Here is a 19,498-nt window from a genome sequence, read left to right on the forward strand (position 1 = left end):
ACAGTCTGTCATATATTCTGGTGGTATTCCCCTCACCAGCCTTCAGGTGTCTGAGCCACGTTAGTAGGTGGCTATGGCTGTGGGAGAGGCACATAGATTTCCCGCTATAGTTGGTGGAGATCTCTCTTCTGTCAACAGATCTTCAAGAGAAATTCAGATCACCCTCAAAAAGATTTGATCAGGGGATGAACTCCCAGTCTGTAATTATAATTTCTGAATGACAGTTTCTCAAACCAAAAAGAGACAGTGACTTTGCAATTGGATCTTGGTGCAAGGTTGCATCTAGCCTGTCTTACTACTGCAGTGAAGCACCCCAGTTGCAAAATGGGTGTACTACTGCAAGGCTTCAGCCTTTTTGTGCATAATCTTTGGATAAAATGTACGTTGTAGCATGGTCTTTCTATCATCTGTTCATTGTGTGCATGGAAAACAGACACAAATAAAAAACACAATTTACAATTAAACTTTATTTAGGTACAGGGTCATCTCATTCAGCCATTCCTATCGTGCTTAGAGCACCCTCAGCAAATAGCAGCAAAAGAAATTAAAACATTTTTGTGTGAGTACGTTCTTTAAGAAAGGTCTGAACAATTTTGATTGTTGCTTATGGCCAATTTTTAGAGACATAATAAAGAGCCTAACTAGAGAAGATACAATAAAGCTTCCATTACCTCTTCTAAGGTGTATTTCTGTATCTCAGATGCCCTGGGGCAGTCCAGGTTACAACAGCTGTGCTCATTAGAGTGTGGATATTTGGGCTTGCCACTATTGCCCCCAAAACTTGTCTGTAACCAGTGGAGCAATCAGGGGATTGGCTTTTTTTGTTTTTGTTTTGTTTTGTTTTTTTCTTAAGCCAGATTAGTACAGGAGATATCATCTACTTCATTGCAAAGAAGATTAATCTATTTCAAACAAAGGCATGACTATGTCATTTAAGGCACAACTACAGCAGTTGATACGTGTTCGATGTGAAAGGTCTCGTGATACAGAGGATGCTGATGTGATCTTTTGTGTGAACCTTACAAATGTACTACTGAGCCTCAGGCCAGGAGCAATTGTTAATTGTCAAGCAGTTCTAATTAAGTTACTGATCCAGGAGTTTATTTTATGTTGTATTAGTACATCCAATTATTTTGCCAGGAGCATGGCAAAATAATTCTAGGGCGCCTATCCCTTGTAACTCTTTAGGTCATTAAGACCAGAGGTTAAATGGACATATGTTTGATATTGCAACTAAGCAAAACACTTCATTAACTCTAGCAGCATACTGTAATATATGCCTCTAGCCTACAATTTGAAGCATTAAAGAAATGTCCAGGTCATTTTGTCTGGTATTAAAGCTTAATGTTCACCCCTTATGTCAGCTAAAAATAAAGCTCTACATGTGACAAACACTTGAAGAAAAAAAAAAAAAAGATGTTTTAACTAAGAAAATATGGTGAGAGACTCTTACAATTTGAAGTGTTTGATTTCTTTCATGGTATGAATTAAATCTGGCATCTGATATGAGCTTCCTTAAACTACTTGTCAACACAAATAATTTTGAAATAGAGTACGACTGAGGCAGCTGTTTATATTTGGGAGTCAGATCTTTTTAAAATCGGTTGGTCATTGCAGAATCAAGAATTATTTAAGTGTCTTGGGATTAATTGGTCAAGACAGAAAACAAATGGCGCCAAAGTGTGTAATTAAAAACCAAAATATCTTTGGAGTTGAATATCAGTAGAGCTTATCTAATAAGATCACAATTAATATTCAGTATATTTAGACATCTTATGTCTGCAGAAATGTATTTGATATGCTGCAAATTTAATATTCAATGGGTTCTGCAAATATCAGAATACAGATTGAGAATGTTTGTCAGAGAGAATATGTCATTATTATACTACCAACAGAGAAATTTCACAGCTGTTTGGGATTTTAATCATGATTCATATATGATTAAAGATAGCCATAGTGAATGTAATAATAAAGCTAGGAACTGTTTCTTTATGAATATAATCCCTGAGTGCCTCAACAAAAAAAGAGACAGCCAAAATAGCAGATTTTTAATTCAGTATATCACATACATAATTTTGCTGCTTCTCTTGGAATGAAAATAGTCTCATAATTGAATTTGCATGTTCTGTAAAAAACAAAACAAAGCATGGTATTGCATACAATTAGAAATTAGTATTTTCTGAGATATACTTTGTTCACTGTAAATTTGAGTACATGAGCTATAGACCCTTATAACGGCTTACCTGAAAATTGAGAGTTTCTTTACTTGATTTATTATGTTTTGTCAGCTGCATTTCACTTCATCACACTGCAAAGGTAATTTAGTTCATTTCACTGAATAGGATTATGAAGACCGATTACCTCAGAGCAACATCATTAGGGTTTGAACAATCTGTTATAATTACATCTCTTAATGATGATCAGGTGCTTTTTTTTAAATAATCACTTTCTAGAAGGAATATACTTTGTGATTTACAGTAGTTGTCTGCCCTTCCTTTGAACACTTCATTTCCTGTTTTCCAGGACTCATTAAGATGAAGGAATTTAGGTTTGTCAAATTGTTTCAAATGCAAGATTAAAATACCAGAACCATTTTAAAAGATGGACATAGAGAACCACAAAAAGTAAAACTCTCAAATCAGCTGAAATGTAATTCGAGAGCATTCAGTTGGTATCTGTTCCTCTTACATTTTTCAATTAAAAAAAAAAAAAAACTGCTCTCAGGAAGTTTGATTTTTGTATAAGCTTGTGCATGTGATATCATCAGTTTGAGGTGATGGATGATAAATGATAGTCCGTTATCAGTTATCCTGTGTTATCCTAAAATTTGTGTTCTTCAAGAAAGGCCTTTGTGACACAAAGATGAATACCCTGGATCTTTCAATACTTTGTTTGAGAAGAAATCTCCAAACTCATCTAACCACATCACTTACCTGAACTGGAGTTCCAGAGACGGCTCAGGTTTGGAGTCTCTGGTTCACAAAACATTGTCTGAGACGTTTCCTTCCCCTCATTGGATTTAATAACCTGAAATACTAATAAAGCTTATATGATTAGCCTTTTTCTTTATGCTGTCCTAATGAAACGATTCCCCAGTTGAGAAGTGCATAATAATCCAACTCTGTGAAAATACTTCTAGAAAATTAATTCACATAAGCCATGAAAACTTGTAAACCTCATAATTTTTCAAAGCACGTTGCTTTAGTGAGACAAAGGTCTATCAGAACAGTACTCTTAAATTCATGTTGTAAACCTTAAATCAGCAGACTGCTGTGGAAAATGACCTGCATAATCCAAAACTGCACTAGTTGTATGAGATTTTAACAAAAATCATTGGCTTCATCTTTTTGCAAAGTAGTAAAACTTCAAGTTTGGGTTCAAGTGAAGATGCTTTTGTGCATACTGCCAGTTTCTTATCCTCTTCAATACAGTACGGTTTCTTGAATGATTTACTTTATCTGTGGGGGAGAAACTTCAAACTAACTAGTGTTTCTGTCAATTCTCAAGAAAAACATAATTCTCTGAAAGTCATTTTTATTTGTTTGTTTCCCTCTCCAGAAAAAAATCATATCTAAATAGAAGCATAATACCTTAGGTAGAACAGGAAAAGCAATAGATGCACAAGCTAGTTTTTCCCCCCAAACCTTTACCTTTATTACACACCTTATTGTGTTTGTAACTCATGAAATAGGCAACCAGGTCAAACTTGAATAAATATACTTTTCAAATCAACTGTTCACAGTTGTGTTCAATGGAGTTCTAGGATGTTAAACGGGAATATCTTGTACTAAGATACTGGAAAGCCAACATAGCATGCTGTAAGGGAGATAACTGAAAGTGGTAGGACATGTTCCCACCTTAGGTGGCTGTACGAGCTAGAAGAACAAGGTGTTAAAAGAAAAAAGTAGAAATTTAGTAGACGTCTGCAGGACCAAGTACAATTTAACTAGTATCACAGCAACTTTCCTGGAGGAATCCCAACAGTGAATACATGCCAAACAAGCGAAAAACCCTGCTGGGTAAAGCCCTGAGTAACCTGATCTAACTTGGAAGGTTGCCTTGCTTTAAATGGGGGTTGGACATTGTGACCTCTGGGGTCCCTCCAGCCTAAACCTTTCCATATTTCTGGAGCTTTTGTCCTTGTTCAGACGTCCAGAAAGATCCACTTCTACCAATCAAGTCTGGGCAAATATAACAGTGGGAAAAATGTAGGAGGAACATAGTTTAAATTAAAACGGAAGAGTAAGAAGGTGCAATTTGAACACTGGTGGACCATCCAAAAACCAGAAATTGATAGAAACTCTCAGTCTCAGCAGACTAACCAATGCAGGCTGCCAATAATAGCTTGACATATGGGGACCTTTACTTAAAGGAAGCACCAGAGTTTCTGTCTCAGAGGAGTCTGAGGAGGAACTGACTGAAGATCTGAAGGTAGAAGGAAGTTTGAATGAATTGATAAAGTTCAGGATTTTGAAGAGAAGAGAAAATGAAGCCTTCTAGCAGCAGCTCTCTTTAGAAGAAGCTGACAGTTGGTCGATAAGGTTAACCTGGAGAGGGATGCACATAGGAAAAGTAATTCAGGAGAGTTGGGATTTTGAAAGAAAAAGTATAACTGAAAATTATCTTAAGTCCATATTAAAAAATATAGCTGTCTAAAGAGCTTTGGGTGGTCATATCAGGATCTTTTTGGATGAGAATGAGTTACATACTGAATAGAAATAAGTTGCTGTTCTTCTGGTACATATGTGGCATTATATCGTACTGTTTACCTACTAACTTACTTATCAGTTTCTAGTTTAAAACTCCCATAATCTATTTACCATGTTTTTCTAATAATCTTGCTTTATCAGACATTTAGTTTAAATCCTCGTATGGTACAGCCATAGTGGTATCTGGCTGAAGGATTCTTGCTTCCTGGAATAAGCATGTTTAACATGCATTTAAAGACAAAAAGTGAGCTTCAGAGACATCTTTTGCTGGATCACTATTCCAAATATAAATAGATACATTTTTTCCCAGGTCTTTAGCACTTCAGTGAATGGCAGAGAATAGCCAAAATTTCTTCTTCATTTTAAATAAATATTAGTTTTAATAGCTCTGATGAATTGTTTAATCAGAGTATTTGTCTTCTCCTGTGTCAAAACAATTGGAATAAATGCAAACACACTTTTATTAGTTTTATGAATTATTCAAACAGTTGTTTAATATGAAAAAGATGTTGTTATTCACTGGTTAAAATATGTGCAGATAAAATAAACATCCATGCTCTGTTGCTGACTCAGCAAATATGCTAGCTTTAAGAGAGCTGTTACAAAGAAGAGGACTTAGGGCAAATTGTAAAAGACTGAGTAAGCCCTATTAGCTATCTTAGATTTTTTTTCTGAAAACTAAGAAACGTCATTGAGCTAATTTAAGCATCTCAGTCTCATTCTTGCTAGATGTTCTCTTCGCTAAGTCAAAGATCAATGTTATGTGTCATGCATTTTAAATAAAGAAAATATCAAAATCTAACATAAAAAATTAGCTCATCCTTCAGTCATGCCCATTAGACAATAAAATACAAATAAATACCCCCAGAGCATAATTAGATACAGACACTGGAAATGTTTCCTGGATTTATGGTGAATCTACGAGTTACATGTTAACCACAGGAATTCTCCAATGCTCCGTTTCCGTCCTGTTTGCAGTCACACAGGGAGGGCTCCTGCTCACACGAAAGAACAGTCTCTAAACTTCTTTAGCTTAAACAGAAAAGTGCAGAAAAAGGATGTTTTCTAATTAGGAGATAAGGCTAAAAACGCCAGCAGAGTTAATATAGCACAGTCCTATTTTTATTCAGTTTTAGAGACCAGCAATCTTCTAAAGCCTGAGGACTGCATAATACTGTGCATTGCTGTCATGTGCCATGTAAGAATTATAAAATATATGTGACACAAAAGGACAGACAGCCTCTATGCAAGTTCATGTGGTACTTCTAACTTAAACATACTTTATGCTTGTATGGTGCAAGGAATAAAATAATTAATTATCTATGCAAGAAGAAGCATACAGAAGTCTTACCCTTTGTAAAGTGGGCCTAAATGAAGTTCAAGGAGAGATTTAAAAAAGCACGTCTGCTTTTACAAATTTTTTGCAGAGAAATATGAATGAAAAACATGACGACACTTTCAAGTTTTTGCTGAATAGGTGGTGAAGGCTGGCAGTGCAGGCAGAAAGCAAGGCAGGTACCAAGGGTGGCATATAGTGGAAGTGCTGCCAAACTGGTAAAAGCTGAGCAATGAAAAACTGAGAAGTGAAGACAAAACACTTTTGTAGTTAATGTTTCCAGACAAAGAAAATCTTAGTTTTGTACAAAGAATCCCCTTGTCAGTATTCAGCATCTGTTAAAATCTTCACTTCTTCTCTTGGTTCCCTTCCTTGTTGAAATGAATTATGTGATTTCAGTATATTCTCTAGTGAATAATATCTACCACATGTGACAATGCCTGCTTAGAAAAGGCACGTGTATCCAGGGTAACATGTTTTAGCTCCAGAGGACTGTGGTCCCTCTAAGTCAGGAAGGAGGTTGTAATTGATGAGGAAAAAGAAATATCATATAATGTACAATAGCAGCCTGTGTTTGCCCTGCTGTGTTCATACAGGTTCCAGCAAGGGCTGTCCTTACCCTCGATCCCCTTCACGCTGAGTACATTGCATTCAATAGGGGGAAAAAAAAACACAGCACTTTTTGTTTTAGTACAGCATCTCTTTTCATTTCATGATCTCTCTTGTATGGACACCAGTTAATAAAAAGCAATACACTACCTATATGAGATAATTATAGTGAAACACTTGAAAATTTATCTGGGTTGGTCAGTATGCCCATGACATGGCTGGGACAATGTCTGTGTTTCCATTTCTCCATCCCTCCCTAAACCCCAAATGATCCCTCCTTTCGTTATTCTAATACAACCCTTGCTTTGCTATTGACCTGATTATTCTGACCTGGAAATTACTTTTGTTCCTTGATCACAGGGAAAACGTGTGACTCCACTGTCAATTACTGTGAATGCAACCCCTGTTTCAATGGTGGGTCCTGCCAGAGCAGTGTGGAGGGGTACTACTGCCATTGCCCCTTCGGTGAGTATGCTTTTCTTTATCTTCCCTTCCCCTATTAATAATTCTCAAGCATGCTATTTATGTTTACCTATATGAAACTGATGGATATATGTATATGGATCCCTGTCCTGTTTACATTAAGAGAACTTGACTCAGTCAGAACAGCTTTATTAGTCCACATAAGTACTTGCCCTTTCACTTTATTGCATGTTAATAAAGTTTTGAGTTCCAAAACCAGCACACAATTCCGAGAACTGGAGAAGCATGTAGTACTGCCAAAATAGTTCAATAATTATTAGAATTTAATTATCCCAGATTTGTTTTGTGGAATGAACCCAATAAAGACATAAAACAACATCGATATTTTAAGGTATCTTGATGTAATTGCAGCAAGATTGGTTCTGAATACAAATTCACCCAGAATTGTCATTGTTCGTATAGAAAAGCATACATGTCATAAATAGCTTTGAATATGGTTTTCTACTAACACGTAGAATAAATTCTTCATTCTGCTTTCCACGTTTTACATTTTTTGGAGTTTATTCATTTCCTATATTTATAGTCATAGTCCATTGTAAATACAACTAATATTCATAAATTGTTTTCCCATTGTCACTGCAGTAAAAATAAAAGTCAAAGGAAATTGTGACAGAGAGATCTGAAAAGAAATATATAAATATTAAGATCAACAAAGATACTGAGAAGGCATAACATTTTTATCACATGTGTTTATATCATAAGTATCAGAAATGGATGGCTTAAGTTAGAATTGCTGATTGAGAAATAGTTCATATAACATCTACACAGAGAAAAATCAGTGCAAGTTGAAAATTTGTTTCTGTATTTGGGTTAACAAATGCCTGATGATAATTAATAACTCTTTTTGATATAGTTATCAAACTTTTTTTCCCCTACTTTCTTAAGAAACCGTAGAGGCTCAGTGTAGTGAATCTTGTTTTTCAATACACTTAGTTGTCATTTGTAAGTTAATTATTAAGTTTAAACAAGTAAACTTCAACACCTACCTATGGGTAATAAGACTCTTCTGTTTAGGTAGCATATTTTTAATCATACATTAGAGGCTTTTTAAAGAGCCCGTGTATTATAATCCTGTCTAGAGCACATTAATACTTCGTTTCTGGGAGTATACTTAGAAGGAAAAAAAAAAACCAACTACCTGCTACCAGATTTTATTTTTTATTTTACAGGTGTTTTTGGGAATCATTGTGAGCTGAATAGTTATGGATTTGAAGAGCTGTCATATATGGAGTTTCCCAGTATGGATCCAAACAATAATTACATCTATATAAAGTTTTCCACTATAAAAAGTAATGCCTTAATGTTATATAACTATGATAACCAAACTGGAGAGCGGGCAGAATTTCTGGCTCTGGAAATAACAGAAGGAAGGATGAGATTCTCCTACAATCTTGGCAGCGGCACATACAAGCTTACCACAGCTAAGAAGGTGTCTGATGGACAATTTCACACAGTTATTGCCCGGAGGGCTGGAATGGTAAGAAATGCTAAAATGGGTATTTAAGACAGGTTCAGCCAAGTCACTTTGGCTTCCACATGAACTCAGAGGAACATAAAATTAGTAACGTTGCATTTACTAGCAGAACCCCCAACTTTGGGGAAAAAATAAAAATCCCTCATTCCTGTCCTACTCCAACTGACTCAAATGCCTATAATGGTTTGTTTAGTATCATGATCATAAAAAATAATTAAAAAAACATGTGCAATGCCCTGCATTCTAAATGTGAAAAACGAGAACCAGGAATAATTAATGAAGTAAATTACTGCACATGAGGCTAATTAACTGATGCAGATTACGGGAATGATATTAGGGAAAGCTAATTAACTATAGTAACTACAAAACCCTTCAAAATTACCTTAACATTTGGTTAGTAGAAACAGGCGAACATAAAATTCCATCTCTGACCTCCTTAAGCTAGTTCAGAAATTTTGCAAATCTCATCAGACTAAAAACCTTTTTTTTTTTTCTTTCTTTAAACCCTGTAAAATAATGCAAAGATTTTAAAGTTGTTACATTGTGAGAGTTTTTCTGAGAGAAAATAAGGGAGTTACTTCACTCCAGTCCTCCCAGAGGGAATGAATTTTGCCCAAAACTATACAGGGACAATCGATTGCCGTATGTCTGGTACCTTGACCCTTCGCCTGCCTTTGTATTTTTCCATTAAATATTTTCTATTCTTCTTTTCTCATTTTTTAATATTTCCAAAGCAGAACATAAACCAAATGCTCCTTGAGTTCAAGCCAAGCTTTTTGACTCCACAGTGTTTGAGTTAGAAATGAAACAAAATATATTTGCCATCCATAATCAGTAGCTCTTGCCCAACAGCTCCCTTTTCAAGCAGATATGGCCAACATATATGGAATCTCATATTCTTCCCATCTTTGAAATTAAAGTCACATAAGAATAATATATGGTTGGGGCTCATGTTTTGTTTTATATGTCAAGCCAGAATTATATATCCAAATAAGATGAAAGATAATTGTGATGTTGAGTTATGATGTTGTTTTAATGTACCTTAATATCAGATACTTAATAATTTGCCTCTCAGCTTCCAAATGGTTATACTCAAAGATGCACTTAAATCTTGAAAGGCACCAGATTCACATTTTAGCAACTACATTAATGTGGTATATCTATCAATATGATTGACATGGCTAAGCATAGAAGCCCACCTTAAAAATTGCAACAAATAAATGAAATACACTTAAGAAAAAAAAATCAAACAGAAAAAATATTTTACTTGTGGATATGCCAGAGGGCTAGACTACAGAAGAGAGAACATGAAAAAGACTATTTAAAGAAAATTTCAGTTATGAATGTTTCAGACTGAAAGCAAGCATTTAATACAACCTATACTTCTGTGTGAGTTTTAAGTTTCAACCATCCCATTAATGTCAGCTGTTTACAAACACAGTATGCAAGTAGAATCACCTTTGTCTTAGATATTTCTGCTGCAGGAAAAATGTCTCCCAGGTGTCCAAAACAGTATAAAATAGCCCCCCCATCAGGGTTCCAGATCTGTCATTTCCTACAGCACAGTGGGATTTTATCGGAAACTGGTAAAATCATTAAGTTGTCAGTCCTGAGATATTGCAGAGTGACAGGATAGAAAGCCTCATAATGCAGCAAGGTAACCGTAGAGTAATGCTTAAGTAACAAGCAGGAACATTTGACTAACATTAGAAAATAAATTGTATGAACTCTGGTCCAAGTAAAATATATTCTCAAATATCTAGCTCTTCAGCTGGGGTTGCAGCTTGGCTTTCACAGTGCATAGCGATGTAAGTTAGGGAGATTACACTGATTGAGCTAAGAACAAAAAACTCATTTCATTTTTTGTTGTTGAAGCTCTGAAGGAAAATATGTATGCGTATGATGGCATACAGACCAGTCAGTTTATTATTCTTCATATGAATTGTTTCATTTATACAGGGCAAATAATCTGCTTTGGAACTGCAGACTGACATTTCTCAGAAGCAGTTTGCTTATTATGTATGGAAAGAAATTCAAGATAAGCTTTCATTAAAAAAAGCAAATTGAACAATTTAGGCATACTGCAGAACATGATTTAGGGCTGAGAGCTATGAATGCATTTGGTCAATACAGTGTGTCAGCTTGCGGTATGTATTTGGAAATAGCATGGAGAATCTGTTGGGATTCCAGCAAGACATTGTTCGTGAACTTCACTGCAGGCAGGAGAAAAAGGCATTGCACAATAATGGCATACTGATAGCTATTGCCGTTTGCTCAGCTCCTGTAGAGTAACCTAAACCAAAATAGAAACCCAGGCATTTTAAAAAGTAATGTTTGATTTAAATTTGCCATAAAACTGTACCACACATCTAGTGGAAATGTGAGAAGCTGATATGTACAACTTGGAGATTATGTTTATTTTTTCTGAAAAAATCGATTTAGGGAATAACTAACCTTCAGGGTTTTTTTTGCAGTGCATCTGTTATTAATAAATCACCATGAGGAAAATTCTTTGCTAAATAAGGAATAAAATAAAAACTCCTTTTTAAATTAACAGGCGTTACTTCATGATTTTAGTGAAAGCTTTGGTTAGGCTCTTAGTACAGAAATTACAATTAAAAGTGCTGTGATTGGCTTGAGTGTAAATGACTGGTAAAAAAAAAAAAAAACGCCATTCTCTTGGGATTGACAGCTTTGAGACAATAATAAGTTAAAGAGGAAGACTGCTCTCAGTAGCAATGATGTCCAGCACTTTTTTGAATGTCAGCTTGGTCCCGCTCACCAAGCGGTATTTGCATGTTTCACTGTTATCAGTGAGGTCCAGTTGGGTAATTATTTTAACCAGTGATCCTAGTATTTGTACTCGCAGCTCTTGTAAGGCACATTTTCGTTAAGTTCAGGATCAATATGTATAGTATCATGGTCAAGGCCCTGATAGAATGCCCTTTGTGTTTGCAGGGAGCAGCTCTCTGTTAAGATCAGAAGTAGGGTGCTGTATGAGCCAAAATAACTGCAGCTTCAAGGAGTAAAACAAGCAAATGAGAAGAAATACAAAACTAAAATTTTGTGTTTAACTCTCTCTGTATGACCTAGTCACTTAACTCCTTCTCCGCTAGTATCCACATCTTAGTATTCCCTGTGGTGATGCAGAATGGAGTTGGTCAGTGTTTCTGAAGCACCTTGTGATCGTGAGTGACATGGTAATATACAAGTGCTGTTGTGCTCAAGTGCTCATTCTAGCCAAGTTCTTGATATAATATATTTAATCATAAATATTGAATGTGATTGGGAACTACACCCTTACAATAAACAACATATTTGTGTGTGGCTTTTGCAGGCAGCATCACTGACAGTGGATTCCTGCTCTGAGGATCAGGAGCCAGGCTATTGCACTGTTAGCAATGTGGCTGTTTCCACTGACTGGTAAATAATTCTTCATTTTGTGGGGTTTAGTTCTGTAAAATGAAAAATCACACTCTAAAATCAGAAGTTTGGAATAATATACATGCCCTTAGCTTAGTCTCTGGGAAGGGATAGATGCCTAAGCTTCACACCTTCAGGAGGTGTGCAAAGGTCTGAAATGCCTCCCATCATTGTAGAAGCAATTTATATTTTCTATGCGTCCTGCTGGTTGCCAACTCAGCCACATTCCCATGTGCATGGGATTTATTCATCACAAGGAGTTTAATCAAAAATTCTCAATTCTCTACTCCATCTCTGTCCCCAGGCTGTGGGCACACATAAAAAGCCCACATAAGAAGCTGTGGGTAGTCCAAGCTGTGATATAAATGGGGGTAAGACATTTTGCCTAATGGTATGAGATTTCACATAAGAATCCAGACAAAGTTAACAAATCAGAATATCAGGCATGTGTAATTACTGATAACTTGTAAATCTTAATTAGAGAGTAAAACATAAATTTATTCATTATAATGAAATTGCTTTTAAATATACATTACTGCTCTTAGATAGTTTGAAATTCTACAATATTTAGTGCTACAAATATTTAACAAAACCTACTCCACTTTTACTTTTGGAACCCTACCTACCTTGCCAGAACAGTCTTAGACTCAAAATGCTATTACTGTAGTAGCATGTATATTTCACTCTGGTGTTGTTCATTTTGGGTCTTCTTTTTTAAAAATATACCTATAATTTCTCATGAAGGTGTAAGAAATATCATTACCTGATTACTGTTTTCTTTAAAAATATATATATATATATTGCTTTGACAATTTTTTTTAGTACTTTCCAGATTTCTTTTTTTACAACTTTCATTTCTTAAACATCAGCCAGTACAGAAAGCAAACTTTTTGTTGTTGTTGTTATTTACCGTAACTAACTCAAAAGCTCCTTTTTCAGAAGCACTTCACTTCTTTAGATCCTCTTTACAGGTAGCAAAAACTTTAATCCCAACCATTGTTGCTAATTTCTTACAGTAGTCACAGTCATATTTCCTGACACAGGTGGCTTCCCCACTAGCAAAAGAGTTATATATTTGTAAAATAATGAATCCATCTTCCAGCTGTTTAAATATCATCTATAATTTAAACCATAATTGAGTGAAAATCATTATTCATTTTGTTTTCAAGCACACTGCTTAGTAAAGTGAATAGAAATTTTGACATTCGATAACTGAGTGTGAGTTTAAATGTCATAGAGACATCTCTCTGTCTCCCCTTCTAAAGATAAAATGCAAATTTTGGAAGTGGGACTTTAGCCACGAACCTTAGCTAATAGTTACAGCTCCTTTGTTGTCATTGTTGTCTTATGTCTGGTATTGCCAAACTTTTATTTTTGCCTCTTTTGTAGGACTCTTGATGTACAACCAAATCGAGTTACCGTTGGTGGCATCAGGTCAGTTGAGCCCATCCTTCAAAGGAGAGGACAGGTGGAAAGCCATGATTTTGTGGGCTGTATAATGGAGTTTGCAGTCAACGGACGTCCCCTGGAGCCCAGCCAGGCTTTGGCAGCTCAAGGAATCTTAGATCAGTACGTCTGCTATATATGGTATCAAATAGACAGCATTTACGATATAGGAAGCCAGCATGAAAGTCAGGCCCTATTCCATTCAAACACCGTTAGATATTTCTTGTGAAAAAATGGCTGTAGAATTTATTATAAAATGTGAAAAATTTATGAAGAAACTGAATTTGGATGAAAAATTCACAAAAGATTATGGAAATTTCAAAAAAGCAACATAATTACATTTCTGTTGCTGATTATTATTAATGTTGCTTTGCAGGCTGAAATCAAGTATCCCTGTTATTGGATTTCTTTATAAATTCCACCTGGGTTTGACAGTACTCATATAGTTCACTGAACCTCTACTCCCTCTTATTTCTTTTTAATTCACAATGTCTGTTCTATCACTTTGCCTCTCAAGTATCACTGAATTTCCCTCATATCCTCTGAGTGGTCTTTCAGAAATGATCAACTATTTGATTCTATTGTTTTTCCGTCTCACTGTTCAAAGCCACAGTTGTAGCAATAATGTCAGTCTTATATCCAAATTCACTGGCTCACCCTTCCTCTTTTGACCCCCAAGTTTGCACTGTTCTTTGTGATATGAAGTCTCCGGAAGTCTGCAGTGTAAAAAGGCACCTAAAAGAGTTTATTCATCTCTTGCATAATGGAAGATAGGAATTTTACTGTCTCTAAATTCCTTTCTCTTTCATAAGGCTGTTATAACTTGATGCTGAAAGTTGGGATCTGTTTAGAAACATCAGCTGTCCAAGGAGAAAAGCCTCTCAGTTTTTGCACCTCTGGGGGAAAGAAAGGGAATATCATTCAAACACATGACCCTTTCCAGCACACTTGCTCTGCTTGTTTGTATGCACGTACTTCAGTATCTTCTTCTCTGATTTGTTTCAGATGTCCCCGGTTAGAAGGTGCTTGTACAACTAGCCCCTGCCAACATGGTGGCACTTGCATTGATCACTGGTCATGGCAGCAGTGCCACTGCAAAGATGGACTGACGGGAAAGCACTGTGAAAAATGTATGGAGAGGGTTTCACTCTTTCTTTTTAATCTACACCTAACTATATGGTTGAACTGATTGCTGTTAAGAGTTTCTGTTCAGGGGCACAGGGTAATGAATTTTATGAAATCATGAAAACAAGTAACATGCCTGCCTCTTAAATAATTATGAAGGAAAATTCTACAACGAACTATTGTCCTTTCATGAGTTAAAAATAGCATCAAGTTGCATATATTATGTTTCCATGTCTGTACATGTCTGTATATCACATTTCAGGTAACTTGCACTCATTTAAAACTACTGCTTCCAATAGGGTGTAATCACTAACCAAAATAAAGCTATCCCGTAGGGAGGGATTTTTGTTTTGTGGGGAGGTAAGAGCGTAAGGGAGAAGTCTTCCCTTTGCATAAACACTATGTGCTTATGGCTTCTCTGAACTGTAGGCCTTTTTATCAAATGACTGTCAGATTATGTGCATGAAAGTATGGCAAATGTAAGTAAATGCAATGGGATTATTAACTTCAGTATGGATAGCTCTGTAAATCAGTACAGGATTGTCTAGGAGAGCAAAGTGATTTATTTCCGTATAGTTGTAATATAATGGCTGGGCTTTGTTTTCTTACATGTCCCATTATTGTTTAGCTGATTTATGTGCTTTTATTGTGCCAGTTTACAGAAGAATTTTACCATAATTTTAACAGCATTTGGTAGTCAATGCTCTGCCATTTTTTATTTGTTTTATGCCACCACAAATAGAAAGTCATTATCTCTGCCCTGAAGAGCTTAGAGTTCAATATATCATGAAACCCTGCTTGCAGTAATGGAAATAGTAACATCCCTGGGAAGGAATTACAGTTCCAAGAGCCAAATTTTTTTCCCTACTCCCTCACTTGTTCCCTAGTGAGTTTTAATTTACTATTGACTGATACCAGCAGTAAATTACTAGCACACTCCCACTCTCAAACACACATTCTGGTTCAAGCCAAAGAACAGAGGGGGTGAAATTGCCATTCACTCCTGCTCTCCCCACTGACCTGCTCTGAACTTGATCTCCTCCCTGAAGAAAATGGTTGTTATCAGGAAGATGATCACTGTACTATAGCTGCAATGAGCTGCATACTCAGTGTTTCCCTGTCCTTGTCCCAGATATTACTGCTGACACTGCCTTATCGCTGGAAGGCAAAGGACGACTTGACTACCACATGAGCCCAAACAAGAAACGTGAATACATGATGAGACACAGTGCTAGAGGTGCCAGCCCACGACCCCTGAATGTGGACCGCTTGGAAGTGAAATTCAGGACAAGAAGCGAGAATGGGATTTTAGTTCACATCCAGGAAAGCAGCAACTTCACTACCGTGAAGGTAAGATTACAGCTAATGCTGAGTTTGATTTGATTGGACTGCCTCATGCATAGTGATCAAAATCACATTTTTCCATTACTCTTGCTGTTTCCTTTCTAAAATACTAGGTCTTTAACTAAAGCTAGGCACTGCTCCAGTATCATTAATCTTCTCAACAATTCCCTTGCTATTTGCCAAGGTATCAGAAGATCTTGATGGCTTTGTATCTAATCAGTTTTGTCCAGACTCCAAATAGTGACTTTTAAGGCAGCAGGAATGCTACATATTGCCATATTTGTTATCATCATTAAGTTACACTCTACAGATCAAATCATTTCATTATTGGCCTTTTATCTTCTGATTTTTCAGACCTCAAACCCGGACCCTCCTTAAGCTAGCAAACAATTGCCAAAAAGTTTTCATGAATTCCTACTAATGTGGCTCATGCATATCAAACTAGGAAGTAAGGGATAACTTGAATTCATGAGGTTACCCACAGAGCAATGCCAATATCAAATTATTTTGAGATACGTAGCTGAATTAATGCTTCAAATGCCACACAGTTTTCTTTCCCAAGAGTTTATTGCTGCAGAAGTTACCTTTCTCAAGAGAAAGAGATGGTTCAGTTCCTGGCTATGACTCAGTCCATTTACTCATAACTCTAAATGAGTACAGCAGTGATGTTGGCAAGCCCCTTTATTGGGTTGGTGTAAGCTCCAAGTTTCCTTGACTGCTGTAATGCTTTCCAAGTTTTTTTTCCCTGACTTTTAAAGAAACTCATGCAGAAATTCACACTTTCTAAGCTTCAGTCCCGTTGATATTGTCCACCTGCCCAAATCCTGTGCTGATCAGAGGTACAGAGCTTTTCCGTCACACCGTCTGCTTTTAAGAAGCAAGTCTCCCGTAGTTCATTGGCATATGCTTTTACCATGTCATTTGATAGGAAGTTTCTGCCACAGTCATATTAGCTGATAATATCTAATTATTTTGTGTTCTGGAGTTAAAAATAAAGAACACAAATACTACCTTTTTCTCTGTCGTAGACTTTGCCATGTCAGCTCTCAAGCTTTAATTAAAAACAAAACAAAACAAAAAACAAGAGAAAAAGAGAGTTGCCTTTCCTGGCTGAAAGCACTATTGGTGTGTTCATGCAAACACTCTTATTATTGTTAATACTGGTGTAGTTATACAAGCAAGTGGAGAGTGTCAAGTCCTAGCTCCAGCTGCACAAAGGCAAAGAGCAGAGGTTCGCCTAGTAACAGATGCAGTCCTTTAAGGAAGGAGAGGTAACTTCAGTGTACCGCCTGTTGCCAAAAAGTCCCCAGATGATGCTAGTTAATAAAACAGAAGGTCTGTTTCACTGTAGTTAGTACAGCACAGCTCCTGCACCACTGCTCACACTCAGGGTTTCCCGTGGTGGTGGCTCAGGATGTCAGCGAAGCCAGCCCATACGTAGGTCTCCCTAGCATCTCAATATACTCCCAGTGCAGAAGATGAGTTTTAGGAACTTCTGTTTATAACTCTTTTGTCCAGCTTCAAAATAGACAGTTTCTTAACCTGATTTTGGGGTATTTTAATATGCTTGTTATCCAAAGTTTAAGCGTTCAGAGAATACCTGCATGTGGTTTTAATATAAAATTGAGCTAGAGAAAAGCTATACACTCTGTGACTACCTCCATGCCTTCACATTTTTCATCTGCAGTCAGCTGAGTTTGGTACAGCTGGGATTGGGATAAAATTAGAGAAATGGTAATAAATTAGACCCACTGAGATTGCAAGCAACTGATTCATTAAATGATGGATGTAACCTCCCTCTAAAAAAACCTCAACCTGGAGAAAAGGGGTCTTATTTATGATATAAAGAGCTCCTTAATCTAGGAAAAATGAAAAAAACTAGCAGATTAAATTAAGCAATAGTCAAATTCAGATGGAAAGTGCCCCTCAAAAAAGCACAAAAAGGAAAAAGGCAGGGGTTTCTTTATTAGTAAAGCTCTTTGTCACAGCATATTTTCTAACAAATAATGCATGCTACAACTAATTCAATTGGAAATAAGGGCAAAAATACAGCTGGTTAAAAGTGAAATTACCTGGCTGAAAATCGCATCTAAAATCAGATTGGATTCACATAATGTACCTCTAAGATCTATGAATTGTATGAATAGAGAATGTGGATTACACATTGCCTATATATGCTAACATATGCACATATTGAGTTGCAGAAATAAATCAGAACATAGCTCATTTCAACAATATCTTATCCAGTGGGCTATAAATCCGTAAAGGGTAGTGCTCAGATTTAAGACAAATAAGAAGCAATTTGCTCAGTAAAGGAGATTCAGAATATTAGTAAAGTTGAATCATTCTTATAGTTAGAAATACGTTCTCTTTAGTGGCTCTTCTTTTCATTATAGCCTACTTACCAGTTGCTCACCATTTATTTAAAACCTAGAAATGAGTGTTATTCAATATTGTCAGCATCAGCATTTGTTTCAAATTTAGAAATACTTTGTACTTCAAGGAACCAAGAAGAACATTCATTATTTTTTCCTTGTCAAAGAAGACATGGACCAGTCTTGTCTCTGGAAATTTTATTTTGTAAAAACCACTGCTATAATATTTATGAGCATTAGTCGCATGCAGTTTGAAAGAAACAGAAATAGCACTTTAAAGTCATAAATCAGTATGGAAATTATCAGTTGGTGGCAGGTAAATAGTAATACAATTCTTCTCTAATATGGAATTAGAAGATATTAGTCTGTGCTTCGTCCTTCCGTAAGCTTAGAGGATATTGTCTGATATGGTATTTTCCTTTTTGTTTATATGAAGACCAAAACACAAGACAGTACTTTTGTGGAGTGAAAAAGACAAAATAAAACTAACAAGCCAATTAACTGTTGCAAACATAAATGTATGTATATATTCTTCCCAGTTAGTCTTTTTATAAATACTTATGATTATGGCAAATGGTATTTAAAATATAATGATCGTCTGTGTGACTGCATTTCCAAATACAGGGTTTTCTTTGGGCTGTGTGATAATTTAGATGTCTGCCACCTCTGTTTGCTAATACCAAAAAGCATCTTGTCTTTGAGAGGGAATTTTATCACTGAGTTCCCAAATAGTCCATCTTCAAATAAACCAAATTATGGCAGGTATAAGCACAGTGCGTGCATATATTAACCATTGCTTTTCTTGATCCAAACGGAATACGTGCTAGATACATTTGGCCCGGACATGAGCGTGGTCTTACATCCATCTTAAAGCTGATCTGTATGAGCAAAGGTTGCATCACTAAAGAACTAAATCCAGAGCATTTAACAGTTTCTGGAAGCTGGAAGAGCATTCTTGTAGTTGGTGTGTCACCTCACAGTTCTTCCCAGGTGAACATTATTTTTCCTGGAACAAAGCGTGCAAGGCTTATAGAGCTTTCAACAAACCACTGTCTCTGACCTCTCCTGGACAATGCATGTGCACGTTCTGCACGCTCTTGTTGCAGATCACAGCGAGGAACACAGAAGGGCAAGGAGTTGTTTTATTTAACGCTTATGAGCAATGTGCAGAGTA

At 36.3% G+C, this 19,498-nt stretch overlaps 1 protein-coding gene across 1 annotated transcript in view; it reads left to right on the forward strand.

Annotated features, from left to right (window-relative positions):
• Positions 1 to 19,498, forward strand: part of FAT4 (FAT atypical cadherin 4) — a 142,972-nt gene that overhangs the window by 114,706 nt on the left and 8,768 nt on the right. The window contains exons 10-15 of the mRNA XM_048078120.2: positions 7,015 to 7,119; positions 8,307 to 8,614; positions 11,949 to 12,034; positions 13,424 to 13,603; positions 14,486 to 14,610; positions 15,738 to 15,955. Coding sequence (XP_047934077.2) covers positions 7,015 to 7,119; positions 8,307 to 8,614; positions 11,949 to 12,034; positions 13,424 to 13,603; positions 14,486 to 14,610; positions 15,738 to 15,955 — 1,022 coding nt within the window. The remainder of the gene's footprint in view (positions 1 to 7,014; positions 7,120 to 8,306; positions 8,615 to 11,948; positions 12,035 to 13,423; positions 13,604 to 14,485; positions 14,611 to 15,737; positions 15,956 to 19,498) is intronic.

This window comes from Anser cygnoides, chromosome 4, assembly GCF_040182565.1.
Source record: "Anser cygnoides isolate HZ-2024a breed goose chromosome 4, Taihu_goose_T2T_genome, whole genome shotgun sequence".
Classification (NCBI taxonomy): domain Eukaryota; kingdom Metazoa; phylum Chordata; class Aves; order Anseriformes; family Anatidae; genus Anser; species Anser cygnoides.